Consider the following 15,621-nt stretch of genomic DNA (forward strand, 5'->3'; position numbering starts at 1 on the left):
CTGTACACGTATGTTTATTGCGGCACTATTCACAATAGCAAAGACTTGGAATCAACCCAAATGTCCATCTGTGACAGACTGGATTAAGAAAATGTGGCACATATACACCATGGAATACTATGCAGCCATAAAAAAGGATGAGTTTGCGTCCTTTGTAGGGACATGGATGCAGCTGGAAACCATCATTCTTAGCAAACTATCACAAGAAGAGAAAACCAAACACCGCATGTTCTCACTCATAGGTGGGAACTGAACAATGACATCACTTGGACTCGGGAAGGGGAACATCACACACTGGGGCCTATCATGAGGAGGGGGGAGGGGGGAGGGATTGCATTGGGAGTTATACATGATATAAATGATGAATTGATGCGTGCTGACTAGTTGATGGGTGCAGCACACCAACATGGCACAAGTATACATATGTAACAAACCTGCACGTTATGCACATGTACCCTAGAACTTAAAGTATAAAAAAAAAAAAGAAAGAAATATAGGATTATATAAAGAGATCAAATCTATGACTCATTGGTGTTACTGAAAGAGAGGAGAGAAAGAAAACAACTTTGAAAACATATTTCAGGATATTGTTTATGAAAATTTCTTCAGCTTTACTAGAGGCCAACACCCAAATTCAGGAAACACAGAGAACCCCTGTGAGATACAGTACAAGATGACCATCCCCAAGACACGTAGTCGTCAGATTCTCCAAGTTGGAAATAGAGAAAAAATGTTAAAGTCAGCTAGAGAGAAGGGGCAACTCTACAAAGAAAACCCTATCAGGTTAAGAGCAGACCTTTCTGTGGAAACCCTACACACCAAAGAGATTGGGGCCTACATTCAGAATTCTTACAAAATAGAAATTCTGACCAAGATTTTCATATCCAGCCAAATTAGATTTCATAAGCAAAGGAGAAATAAGATCCTTTTAGGACAAGCAAATGTTGAGGGAATTTGTTACCACCAAACCTGCCTTAAAAGAGGTCCTGAAGGGAGCACTAAATAAGAAAAGGAAAGACTACTACTGGTCATTAAAATACACACTTAAATACATAGACCATTGACACTATAAAGCAACTACACAATCAAGTCTGAATAATGCCCAGCTAACAACACAGTGACAGAATCAAATATACACATATCACTACTAATCTTGAATGTAAACAATCTACCCCTATTAAAAGGGAAAGAGTGGCAAGTTGGATAAATAAGACCCAATAATGTACTGTCTTCAAGAGACCCGTCTTAACTGCAATGACATCATAGGGTCAAAGAAAAGGATGGAGAAAAATCTACCAAGAAAACAGTAAACAGAAAAAAGCAGGGGTTGCTATTCTAGTTTCAGACAAAAGCGACATTAGAAACCAACAAAGATCAAAAAAGACAAAGAAGGACTTTACATAATGGTAAAGGGTTCAATTCAACAAGAAGACCTAACTCTTCTAAATATATATGCACCCAACACAGGAGCACACAGATTTATAAAGCAAGTTCTTAAAGACCTAGGAAGAGACTTAGATAATGACACAATAATAGTGAGAGAATAATACTGCTAACAGTATTAGACAGATTATTGAAGCAGAAAATTAACAAAGATATTCAGGACCTGAACTCTGCACTTGATCAAATGGATCTAATAGAAATCTACAGAACTCTTCACCCCAAAACAACAGAATGTACATTCTTCTCCTATGTACATGGCACAGAAAACAATTCTCAGCAAACTTAAAATAGTTAAATCATACCAACCACACTCTCAGTCCACAGTGCAATAAAAATAGAAATCAATACTAAGAAAATTTCTCAAAACCATACAATTACATGGAAATTGAATAACCTGATCCTGGATGACTATTGGGTAAATAATGAAATTCAGAGAGAAATCAAGAAATTCTTTGAAACTAATGAGAACAAATATACAACATACCAGATCTCTGGGATACAGCTAATGCAGTGTTAACAGGGAAATTTATAGCACTAAACTCCCACATGAAAAAGAAAGATCTCAAATTAACAACCTAACAACACAACCAGAGGAATTAGAGAAACAAGAGCAAACCAACCCCAAAGCTAGGAGAAGATAATAAATAACCCAAATCGGAGCTGAACTGAGGAAATTGAGATGTGGAAAGCCATCCAAAAGACTGAATTGAGGAGTTGGTAATTTGAAAAAATTAAGATACACAGACTTCTAGCTACAATCATAAGAAAAAAATAGAGAAGATCCAAATAAACGCAATTATAAATGACAAAGGGGACATTACCACTGATCTGACAGAAATACAAGAAATCTTCAGCGACTACTATGAACACCGTTATGCACACAAACTAGAAACACTAGAAGAAAGAGACGAATTTCTGGGCGCATACAACCTCCAAAGACTGAACCAGGAAGAAATTGAATCATTGAACAGACCAATAATGAGTTCAAAAATTGAATATGTAATAAAAAGCTCAAGAATAGATCACAGCCAAATTCTACCAGATGTATAAAGGAGCTGGTGCCATTCCTACTGAAATGATTTCAAAAAGTTCAGGAGGAGGGACTCCTCCCTGACTCATTCTGTAATGCCAGAATCATCCTGATACCAAAACCTGGCAGAACACAATGAAAAAAAACTTCAGGCCAATATCCCTGATGAACATGGACATAAAAATACTAGCAAACTGAATCCAGTAGCACATCAAAAAATCTAAGCCACACTGATGAAGCAGACTTTATCCTAGGATGCAAGCTGGCTCAACATACACAAATGAATAAATGTGATTCATCACATAGACAGAACTAAAAACAAAAATCACATGATTATCTCAATAGATGCAGAAAAAGCTTTCGATAAAATTCAACATTCCTTTATGTTAAAAACCCTCAACAAACTAGGCTTTCAAGGAACATACTTCAAAATAATAAAAGCCATATATGACAAACCCACAGCCAACATCATACTGTATAAGCAAAAGCTGGAAGCATTCCCCTTGAAGATCAGAAGAAGACAAGGATGCTGTCTCTCATCACTCCTATTCACCATAGTGCTAGAAGTTCTAGCCAGAGCAATTAGGGAAGAGAAAGAAATGAAAGGCATCCACATAGGAAGAAAGGAAGTCAAACTGTCTCAGTTTGTAGACCATATGATTCTATACCTAGAAAATGCCACATATTTCTGCACAAAACTCCTAGATCTGATAAACAACTTCAGCAAAGTTTCAGGATATAAAGTTAATGTACAAAAATCGGTAGCATTTCTGTACACCAACAACATCCAGCCTGAGAGCCAAATCAAGAATGCAGTCCCATTCACAATAGTCACAAAAAGAATGTGATACTAGGAATACAGCAAACCAGGAAAGTGAAACATCTTTACAAGAATTACAAAGCTTGCTCAAAGAAATCAGAGATGACACAAACAAAAGAGAAAACCATCCCATGCTCATGGATAGGAAGAATCAATATTACTAAAACGGCCATACTGCCCAAAGCATTTTACAGATTCAGTGCTGTTCTTATCATGCTACCAATGACATTCTTCACAGAATTAGAAAAATGTTTTAAAATTCATATGGAACCAAAAAGAGCCCAAATAGCCAAGTCAATACTAAGCAAAAGAACAAAGCTGGAGGCATTACATCACCTAACTTCAAACTATACTTCAAGGCTACAGTAACCAAAACAGCATGGTACTGGTACAAAAGCAGACACATACAACAGTGGAACAGAATAGAGAACCCAGAAATAAAGCCACACACCTATGACCATCTGATCTTTGACAAAGTTGACGAAAACAAGACATAGGGAAAGAATTTTATATTCTGTGGAATAACTGGCTAGCCATATGCAGAAAATTGAAACTGGAACTCTTCCTTTCAACATATACAAAAATCAATTAAACATGGATTAAAGACTTAACTGTAAAACCTAAATCTGTAAAAGCCCTGGAAAATAACCTAGGAAATACCATTCTAGGAGCCAAGGCAAAGATTTCATAACAAAGTCACCAAAAGCCATTGCAATACAAACAGAAATTGACAAATGGGACATAATTAAACTAGAGAGCTTCTGCACAGAAAAAAAAAAAAAACAATAAAACAAAAAACAAAAAACCTATCAACAGAGTATAACAGACAACCTATAGCATGGGAGAAAATTTTTGCAAACTCTGCATCTGATGAAGGTATAATATCCAGAATCTATAAGGAACTTAAACACATTTACAGGTAAAAAACAAACAACTCCATTAAAAAGTGGGTAAAGGACATGAACAGACACTTTTCAAAAGAAGACACACACATGACCAACAAGCATATGAAACATTTCTCATCACTAATCATGAGAGAAATACCAGTCAAAACCACAATAAGATACCGTCTCACACCAGTCAGAATGGCTATTATTAAAAGGTCAAAAAATAACAGATGCCAGTGAGGTTGCAGAGAAACGGGAATGCTTATACATTGCTGGTGGGAATGTAAATTAGTGTGGTGATTTCTCAAAGTACCTAAAACAGAACTACTATTCAACCTAGCAATCCCATTATTGGGTATATACCCAAAGGAATATAAAATTGTTCTATCATAAAGACACATGCACGCTTATGTTCATCACAGTACTATTCACAATAGCAAAGATGTGGAATCAACCTAAATGCCCATCAACAGTAGACTGGATAAAGAAAATGTGGTACATATACCCCCAAGGGATACTATGCAGCCAGAAGAATGAGATCATGTTCTTTGTAGCATCTTGGATGGAGATGGAGGTCATTTTCCTAAGCAAACTAAGACAGGAACAGTAAACCAAATATTGCATGTTCTCACTCATAAATGGGAGCTAAACATTGAGTACACATGGACACAAAGAATGGAACAACAGAGACTGGGGCCTACTTGAGGGTGGAGGGTGGGAGAAGGGTGAGGATAAAAAAGCTACCTATTGTGTGCTATGTTATTACCTGGGTAACAAAATAACCTGTATACCAAATCCCTGTGACATGCAATTTACTTGTATAACCTGCACATGTACTCGTGAACCTAAAAGTTATACAGAAAAAGGGAATGAACTATTGATATATGTAACAATATGGATCAGTCTCAAAATAATTATGCTAAGTGAAAGAAGTCAGAGCAAAGGGAATACATGTTATATGATTCTGTTTATATAAAATTCTGGAAAATACAAACTGTAGTTTCAGAAAGTAGATCAGTGGTTGCCTGGTGGTAGGGGTAGGAAGGGATAGGAGGAAGGAATTCCAACAGGACACAAAGAACGCTTTCAGGGTAATGGATATGTTTGTTATCTTGATTATAGTGATCATTTCACAGGTAGAAGAACATGTTAAAATTCATAGAATTGTATACTTTAATTAATGTATTTATTTTTGATATGGAGTCTTGCTTTGTCACCCAGGCTGGAGTGCAGTGGCACAGTCTCTGCCCACTGAGTATCTGGGATTACCGGCACCTGCCACCATGCCTGACTAATTTGTTGTTGTTGTTGTTGTTGTATTTTTAGTTGAGATGGGGTTTCACCATGTTGGTCAGGCTGGTCTGAAACTCCTGACCTCAAGTGATCTGTGCGCCTCATCCTCCCAAAGTGCTGGGATTACAGGTGTGAGCCACCGTCCCCGGACAAAATTGTATACTTTAAGTATGTGCAGTTTCTTGTGTATCAGTGATACCTTAATAAAGCTATTGAAATATAAAATAAAGTTAAAAAGTAAGAAATATGGAGGTAAGTACCAGAAGTCAAATATAAATGAGTTATAAATGGTTCCCCATGAGGAGCCAGAGAGTTAGGGGATGGGCAAGTCCACTGGTTTCCAAATAAGCCTTTTAGTATTAATTTATTTTTAACCATTTTCCTATTATTTTAATAAACATAGCAGTTAGAAAAAGACACTATAGCCATACAATGGAATTTTCTGAAATCACCAAAATAGTGAAGAAAACGTATAAGTACTGACATAAAACCTCTCTAGAAGACACTATTTGTTATGAAATGCAAGTTATAAAACAATGTATATAATATGGTTGTATTTATATTTATATAATACATTAGGGATATTGTGTATCTATATGTGAAATTATGCTTAAAGAAAGGACTGAAATAATATGCATATCACATTTCTGGTTATGTTTCCTCTGTGATAAGAAGTAGGAAATAAGTGTTGAGTGCTAGACATACATGTTAATTTCTACATGTATATGTGTGTTACTCAAATCTTTTACAAAAATATTTGCTTGTTGTATAATAAATATGACAGCAAATGGGTGATTAGGACATCTTAAACCTCTCCTACAACTAAATATAATTAGATCTGTATTCATTTATGTGACCTTCTATTAATTATTTTCTGTATGTCAATGACTGATAATCACCTTTGATCTGTTTCTGTTATGTAACTCTTAAAGAAGAATTTTATATATTTAGATTTGTTTGTATATATGTTTCTATCATTGTAGGATCTTGTGAATGAATGGGATCAAAACTTGACTCTCTTCTCTTACACCCTTGAGGAATGGATGAATTGTCAAAGAAATTGGCTTTATCTTGAACCAATCTTTCATTCTTCAGAAATACGAAGGTAAAATACCTAAAATATACCATATACGGGTTAAAAATGCATTGTGAGTAATTTGTTTTCTTTAATTCTTGAGAAATCATTTCTTCAATGAACAGTCAAGCTATCCTATCCTACTTATAGACACAGGAGTATAATTTACTGAATCATTATTATTTTCTTTCATAAAAGATTATAAGCACATTTTTGTAAACCTTATTACTTGACTATTGGTATAAAAATATAAAGAGCTAAGAAAGAAGTGTTAATACATCATTATTGGCTGGGCACGTTCACTCACGCCTGTAATCTGAGCATTTTGGGAGGCTGAGGCAGGTGGATCACTTGAGGTTAGGAGTTCAAGACCAGCCTGGCCAACATGGTGAAACCCTGTCTCTACGAAACATACAAAAATTAGGTGGGCATGGTGGTGGGCACCTGCAATCCCAGCTACTCGGGGGGCTGAGGTAGGAGAATCACTTGAACCTGGAAAGTGGAGGTTGCAGTGAGCCAAGATTGTGCCACTCCTCCAGCCTGGGCGACAGAGCATTGCTCTGTATTTTAAAAAAAGTGTCAGATACATCATTATAATCCCAAAACTACAATATTATGTGTCTCTTTTGTTCTGGAATGCTAATGTTATTTTGATATGAATCATAAACATGTTTTTAGTAGCATTCATACATTAATAAGAATTTCTTAGGCTGAGTGTGATGGCTTATGCCTGTAATCCCAACACTTTGAGAGGCCAAGATCACCTGAGCACAGGAGTTTGAGACCATCCTGGGCAACACAGGGAAACTCCATGTCTAAAAAAAAAAAAAAAAAACAGCCAGGGTTGGTATCACATGCCTGTGGTCCCACCCAGCAACTTGGGAGGTTGAGGTGAGAGGATGGCTTGGACCCAGAAGGCCATGGCTGCAATGAGCTGTGACTGCAGGATGGCACTCCAGCCTGATCCATACCACAGAGAGACGCTGTTTCAAGAAAAAAAAAAAAAAAAAAAAAGAATTTATTACTATTACTATTACTTTGCACCAGATGGAAGAATAGAGGGTCTGGGCAATTGTTAAAAATTCTGCCTTTAAAAAACACCATACCATTCCAATTAATTGACCTTTGACTTTTTAAAGTGATTGGTCTTAAGGGTGCTCAAGTTGAGACAAATAAATTAGGCAGAATTTAAACTACTGACAGCAAATCATACAAGCTAGTTTATCAGCCATTCTGAAATAAGGTAGGAAAACATTGGGTGTGTATTTGAAAGGCCTATTATAGCAATGGAAAATCTGGAAAATCTTGTGTCATAATATTGAGGCCATCCTGGGCAATGTGGGGAAGCCCCACATCTTAAAAAAATACAGCCAGGGTTGCTACATAAATACACAAGTGTAAAATATTATATCATTTTAGCTGGGATTGCAGGTGCCCACCACCACACCCACCTAATTTTTGTATGTTTAGTAAATACAGGGGTTCACCATATTGGCCAGGCTGGTCTTGAACTCCTGACCTCAAGTGATCCACCTGCCTCGGCCTCCCAAAGTGCTGGGATTACAGGCGTGAGTGAATGTGCCCAGCCAATAATGATGTATTAGCAATTCTTTCTTAGCTCTTTATATTTTTATACCAATAGTCAAGTAATAAGGCTTAGAAAATGATAAGTCAAGTAATAAGGCTTACATAAATGCAAAATATTATGTCAAGTATTTTGTATTTTATTTTGGAGGCAAAGGGAAGCCATTAGATTACAAAAGGGAACTGTTTAAATATAAGTATTGCTTTGTGGGGAACAATATCCATTTGTGTTACACATGTATATTTCTTATATGTGTTACACATGTATATTTCTTATATGAATGCTTGGAATTCTTTTATTTGATTGATCTGTAGTTGTTCTGAAAGTTCTCAAAGGTGAAACCACATATCTAAGGTGTATGTCCTTATGGATGCAACAACTTTGAGCCTTAAGTTTAAACTTTAATACTACCTTTTACTAAAGATCAGAATCCTTGGCAAGAGCGTTCAAAGTGTCACTAAATGGTTCCTTTATAGGACTTTCTGAAGTTGAAAAAGATGTTTTCAATTATAGGATTCTTAAGGCATCTATATAATAGATCTAAAGAAAAGAAAAAGTGGGTCTATAATGAATCTGCCTTTGAGTAATGGAGCAGGATGATGAGCCCTGATACCAGGGAAAAAGCATGAAGAAGAAGAATGGGACAAGAATTGCATTAAAGGGGCAGACTATCTAAAGGGAATATATGAGAGTATAGAATGCAGTGCCATTTACCAGAGCTCCAAACTAACTATGAGGGCTGTGCTAGGACATCCCAGAGACATTGGAAGGATACTTAAGAGAAGGTGAGACTGAAGTCTCCTCCTTCATAGGATTTTTGCTGAGCTACAGAAAACTTCTAGGTCCATCACGCAAGATAGGGAATGGGATAATAGTGGAAGGATTCTTGGGAGATTTTGACATGTATTTCCCTAGAGTGTAGGGACATTAGAAACTAGCGCTTGCCTCTTCTCTGGAGAATTTTAAAGGAGCCTTTATAACAGGGCAAGGAAGAAGTACAAGAATACATGGTTATCTTAGACCAGTGGTTTTCAACCAGCGGTGATTTTTTGACCTCTGGGGGACATTTCACAGTCTGGAAACATTTTTACTTGTCACAACTGAGGGGATACTACTGGCATCTCGTGGATATAGGTCAGGATATTGTTGAACATTCTACAATGCACCAGAACCTCTCCCTATCCCCAACCCCCCACACCAAACAAAGAATTATGTAGTCCAAAATGTCAACAGTGCAGAAACTGAGATATCCTGACAGACATAGTAGGAGTTTCCAAGCTAGAGCCACCTTGGAAGATCTCCACCCCAAAATGGCAGAACAAGGGAATCCCAGAAGTGTATTACTTAGAGCAGGAGCTTGAGGAATGGTTGTAAGAGGTCAGCTGGCAAAAGCCAAGGAATGGTGCAATATAGAGGTTCCTGTTGGGGTGCTCTGAAATCTCCAGCAATGTACCTTATGGATATCTGCCATGACAAAGGGCATGCAAGAGACGAAAGAGGATTCAAAGTAACACTAGCTGAGTTAAGAAAAAAAAGTCCCTCTAAATTCCTCCCCTCTTCAACTTCAGAGCCAAGAGGAGTTTGAATCAGGTTGAGGCTAGGGTGGGAGAGGGGTAGGAAATATAGGTGAACAGAAAAAAAGTGAAAGACTGCAACTATATAATTGTAGAAAATATCTCCCTCATTCAATTCCAACAACAGCAGAAACAAAACTAAATATATTAATGGTTTATCACTTCACATGTGGGTTTTGCTTCCCTTTTCCAAAGGGAGAAAATAATGATAATATTCTGTAAAGGAAAATTTATATACCAAGGCTGACATGGCCCTTACATTTTCTTATCCTCTAAGATGAGATAACCATTAATAGAACTTCAGTGTTTTTATACATACCTCTATACTCTTGCTTCTAAGCTGAATGCCCTCTCTGTCTTCTATTCACATCAAAGCTCTACTCCTTTAAAACACGGATTAAATAGTGTCTTCTCCAAGAAGCTCTTGGCAGATACCATTTCTGCTCCAGAATGTCAGTAACCCTTTGTTTTATTACATTTCTTAGGACACAAATTATTTCTACTTACCTTATGTAGAATTTCTATATGTCTGTCTTCCACTGTATACTAAGTATAATCTTGTTAAACTATGGTTGTTGTGTCTAATTTATCCATTTCTTACCACGTACATCACTTGTACATAATAGGCACTGAAAACGTATCTTTGATGATTTATCAATAAAATTTAACATTGGCTGGGCGCGGTGGCTCAAGTTTGTAATCCCAGCACTTTGGGAGGCCGAGACGGGCAGATCACGAGGTCAGGAGATTGAGACCATCTTGGCTGACACGGTGAAACCCCGTCTCTACTAAAAAAAATACAAAAAACTAGCCGGGCGAGGTGGCAGGCGCCTGTAGTCCCAGCTACTCGGGAAGCTGAGGCAGGAGAATGGCGTAAATCCAGGAGGCGGAGCTTGCAGTGAGCTGAGATCTGGCCACTGCACTCCAGCCTGGGCGACAGAGCGAGACTCCGTCTCAAGAAAAAAAAAAAAAAATTTAACATCAAATGTTTTGTAACTCAAACAGTATTCCATGACAATGCATTACATTATAGATTTTAATTATAGTGCCTTCAAAAAAATAAAATGACATCTAATTTTGTTTCTAAAGGCAACTCCCAGCAGAAACAGAACTTTTCTCTCAAGTGATTTCCATGTGGAAAAAAATAATGTCAAAAATACAAAACAAACAGAATGCTTTGCAAATAACCACTTCTGCAGGAGTCCTTGAAATTCTGCAAAATTGTAATATACATCTTGAACATATAAAGAAAAGCCTTGAGGTAAAACTATAGCAATTCTAAAGCAGTGAATCATTTAACAAAAGTAAAGTAAAAGTTATATAATGTAATCTACTGCAGAAGCTAATTCCAGTGCAGATTTTCTTTATTTTAGCTGCCAACAATTTTTTAAACTCTTAGTACCTATAGAGTTAATAAAAATATTATCAAAAGGAAAAGTGTATGGACTAATCTAAATGACCATTGGCAAATTATCAAACTTTTGAATGCCCAGGTTCCCTTACCTTTTATTTTTATTTTATTCATTTATTTATTTTTGACATGGAGTCTTGCTCTGTCTCCCAGGCTGGAGTGCAGTGGTGGGATCTTGGCTCACTGCAAGCTCCGCCTGCCAGGTTCATGCCATTCTCCTGCCTCAGCCTCCTGAGCAGCTGGAACTACAGGCGCCCGCCACCACACCCAGCTAATTATTTGTATTTTTAGTAGAGACAGGGTTTCACCGTGTTGGCCCAGATGGTCTCGATCTCCTGACCTCGTGATCCGCCTGCCTCGGCCTCCCAAAGTGCTGGGATTACAGGCGTGAGCCACTGCACCTGGCCTTACCTTTTATTTTTTAAGAGAGACATCCTATCTTTTTTTTTAATATAAGACATGACTTCCTTCAGAAGGTTAATACTTTTAAAATATTGTTAGTTTTAATTTTGTAGATACATAGTAGGTGTATATATTTATGGGGTACATGAGATATTTTAATGCAGGCATACAATATAAAATAATCACATCAAGGTAAATGGGGTATCCATAGCCTCAAGCACTTACCCTTTGTGTTAAAAATAATCCAGTGACAATCTTTTAGTTATTTTTAAATGTAAAATTAAATTATTGTTGAGTATGGTCACCCCATTCAGCTATCAAATACTAGACCTTATTCATTCTGTTTTTTGTACCCATTAACTATTTCTTCTTCTGTCTCTCCCATTCTCTCCACTCCTCCTCCTATCCTCTGGTAATTATCCTTCTACTGTCTGTCTCCATGATTTCAGTTGCTTCAAATGTTGCCTCCCACAAATAAATGAGAACATATGAAGTTTGTGTTTTTGTGCCTGGCTTTTTTTTTTGCTTAACATAATGACCTCCAGTTCCATCCATGTTGTTGAAGATGACAAGATCTCATTCTTTTTTATGGCCGAATAATACTCCATTTTGTATATATACCACATTGTCTTTATCCATTCATCTGTTGACAGACACTTGGGTTGCTTCCAAATTTTGGTTATTGTGAATAGTGCTGCAATAAAGACAGAGTGCAGATACATCTTCAATATACTGATTTCCTTCCTTTTGGGTATATACCTAACAGTGGAATTGCTGAATCTTATGGTAGCTCTATTTTTGGTTTTTTGAGGAACCTCCAAACTGTTCTCCGTAGTGGTTGTACTAATTTACATTCCCACAGTGTACAAGGGTTCCCTTTTCTCCATATCCTTGCCAACATTTGTTATTGCCTGTCTTTTAGATAAAAGCCATTTTAACTGAAGTGAGATGATATCTCATTGTCACTTTGATTTGCATTTCCCTGATTGATCAGTGATAATAAACACTTTTTCATATACCTGTGTGATGGTTAGTGTTGTGTCAACTTTACTGTATTAAAGGATGCAAAGTATTGTTCCTGGGTGTGTCTGTGAGGGTGTTGTCAAAGGAGATTAACATTTGAGTCAGTGGACAGGGAGAGCCAGACCCCCCTCAGTCTGGGTGGACATCATCTAATCAGCTGCCAGTGCAGCTAAAATAAAAACAGGGAGAGGAACGTGGAAGGACTAGACTGGCTGAGTCTTCTGGCCTTTTATCTTTTTCCCTTGCTGGATGCTTCCTGCCCTTGAACATCAGACTCCAAGTTCTTCAGCTTTTGGACTATTGGACTTACACCAGTGGTTTGCCAGGGGCTCTCAGGCCTTCAGCCACAGACTGAAGGCTGCACTGTTGGCTTCCCTACCTTTGAGATATTGGGACTCTAACTGACTTTCTTGCTCCTCAGCTTGCAGACAACCTATTGTGGGACTTCACCTTGTGATTGTGTAAGTCAATACTCCTTAATAAACTCCCTTTCATATATACTTCTATCCTATTAGTCCCTTCCCTCTAGAGAACCCTAATACAACCTGGTAGCCATTTGTATGTCTTCTTTAGAGAAACGTCTGTTCAGATCTTTTGCCCATTTTAAAATCAGATTATTAAATTATTATTACTTTTTTCCTATAGAGCTGTTTGAACTCCATGTATATTCTATTAATAGTTATTAATCCCTTGTCAGATGGATAGTTTAAAAGTATTTTCTCCCATTCTGTGGATTGCCTCTTCATTATTTTGTTGATTGTTTCCTTTGTTGTGCAAAAGCTTTTTAACTTGATATGATCCCATTTGTCCATTTTTCCTGTGGTTGTCTGTGCTCATGAGGTACTACTCAAGAAATCTTTGCCCAGTCTAATATCCTGCAGAATTTCCACAGCATTTTCTTTTAGTAGTTTAATAATTTGAGGTCTCAGATTTAAGTGGTAAATCCATTTTAATTTGATTTTTGTATATGGCAAAAGACAGGAGTCTAGTTTTATTCTTCTGCATATGGATATCCAATTTTTCCTGCACCTTTTGTTGAGGAAACTGCCCTTTTTCCAATGTATGTTCTTGGCACCTTGGTCAAAAATGAGTTCACTGTAGACGTATGGATTTGTTTCTGGATTTCTCATTCTGTTCCACTGGTCTATGTGTCTTTTTTTATGTGACTACTGTGCTATTTTGGTTACTGTAGTTCTGTAATACAGTTTAAAGTCAGGTAATGTGATTCTTCCAGCTTTGTTCTTTTTGCCCAGGATAGCTTTGGATATTCTGGGTCTTTTGTGGCTCAATATAAATTTTACGATAGTTTTTCTATTTCTGTGAAGAATGTAATTGGTACTCTGATAGGGAGTGCATTGAATCTGTACATTGCTTTGAGTAATGTACATTTTAACAATATTGATTCTTGCAATTCATGAATATAGAATATCTTTCCATTTTTTGGTGTCCTCATCAATTTCTTGCATCAATGTTTTATATTTTTTATTATAGAGATCTTTCACTTCTTAGGTTGATTCCTAGGTACTTAATTTTACGTGTAGCTATTGTAAATGAGATTACTTTCTTGATTTTTTTTTCAAATTGTTCACTCTTGGCATATAGAAAAGGTACTGATTTTTGTATGTTGATTTTGTATCCTGTAACTTTACTCATTTATCAGGTCTAATAGTTTTTTGGTGGAGTCTTTAGGTTTTTCCCAATATAAGATCATATCATCTGCAAATAAGGAGAGTTTGACTTCATTTTTTCCAACTTGGATGCCCTTTGTTTCTTTCTTTTTTCTGATTGCTCTAGCTAGGACTTCCAGTATTACGTTGAATAACAATGGGGAAACTGGGCACCCTTGTCCTCTATGACCTTCCAGATTTAGAGAAAAGGCTTTCATTTTCTCCCCATTTAGTGTGATACTAGCTGTGAGTCTGTCATATGTGGCTTTTATTATGTTGGATATGTTTCTTCTATATTCAATGTTGAATTTAATCAAATGCTTTTTCAGCATCAATTGAAATGATCATATGGTTTTTGTTCTTTATTCTGTTGATATGATGTTTCACACTGATTTATTTGCATATTTTGAACCATCATTGCATAACTGGGATGAATCCCACTTGGTCATGATAAATGACCTTTTAAATGAGTTGTTGACTTTGGTTTGCACGCATTTTGTTGAGGATTTTTGCATCAATTTTCACCAGGGATGTGGACCTGTAGTTTTCTTTTTTAATGTGTCTTTGTCTGCTTTTAGTATCAGGGTAATACTGACATCACAGAATGAGTTTGGAAGTATTCCTTTCTCTATTTTTTGGAAGACTTTGTGAGGATTGGTATTAGTTCTTCTCTAAATATTTGGCAAAATTCAGCAGTGAAGCATCAGGTCCTGGGCTTTTCTTTGCTGGGAGACTTTTTATTACAGCTTTAATCTCATTACTTGATACTAGTCTGTTCAGGTTTTATATTTCTTCACGATTCAATCTTGGTAGGTCGTATGTGTTTAGGAATTTATCCATTCCTCCTAGATCTTGCAATTTGTTGGCGTATAGTTGCTCATAGTAGTCTCTAGTGGTCCTTTGAATTTCTGTGGTACTGGTTGTCATGTCTCCTTTATTATCTCTGATTGTATTTATTTGGGTCTTCTTTCTTTTTTTTTCTTAGTCTGGCTAAAGGTTTGTCAGTTTTCTTTATTTTAAAAAAAAAACTTTTCATTTTATTCATCTTTTCTATAGTTTAATTTCATTTATTTCAGTTCTGATCTTTATTTATTTTCTTCTACCAATTTTGAGTTTAGTTTGCTCTTTTCTAATTCTTTAAGATGCGTTGTTAGGTTATTTGAAGTTTTTCTACTTTTTTGACATAAACACATCTATAAACTCCCCTTTTGGTATATCAGATAGGTTTTGGTATGTTGTGTTTCTATTATTATTTGTTTCAATAAATTTTCCAATTTTCTCCCTAATGTCTTCATTGACACTGACATGGTCATTCAGGAGCATATGGTTTAAATTCCATGTGTTTGTATAATTTCCATAATTCCTCTTGTAATTGAATTCTAGTTTTATTCCAATGTGGTCAGAAAAGATA

At 36.5% G+C, this 15,621-nt stretch overlaps 1 protein-coding gene across 1 annotated transcript in view; it reads left to right on the forward strand.

Moving 5' to 3' along the window:
- Positions 1 to 6,582, forward strand: part of LOC108532988 (dynein heavy chain 14, axonemal-like) — a 24,513-nt gene extending 17,931 nt beyond the window's left edge. The window contains exon 5 of the mRNA XM_017877304.1: positions 6,457 to 6,582. Coding sequence (XP_017732793.1) covers positions 6,457 to 6,582 — 126 coding nt within the window. The remainder of the gene's footprint in view (positions 1 to 6,456) is intronic.
- Positions 6,583 to 15,621: the final 9,039 nt, after the last annotated feature.

This window comes from Rhinopithecus bieti, unplaced genomic scaffold (assembly GCF_001698545.2).
Source record: "Rhinopithecus bieti isolate Rb0 unplaced genomic scaffold, ASM169854v2 scaffold_11163, whole genome shotgun sequence".
Taxonomy (NCBI): Eukaryota; Metazoa; Chordata; class Mammalia; order Primates; family Cercopithecidae; genus Rhinopithecus; species Rhinopithecus bieti.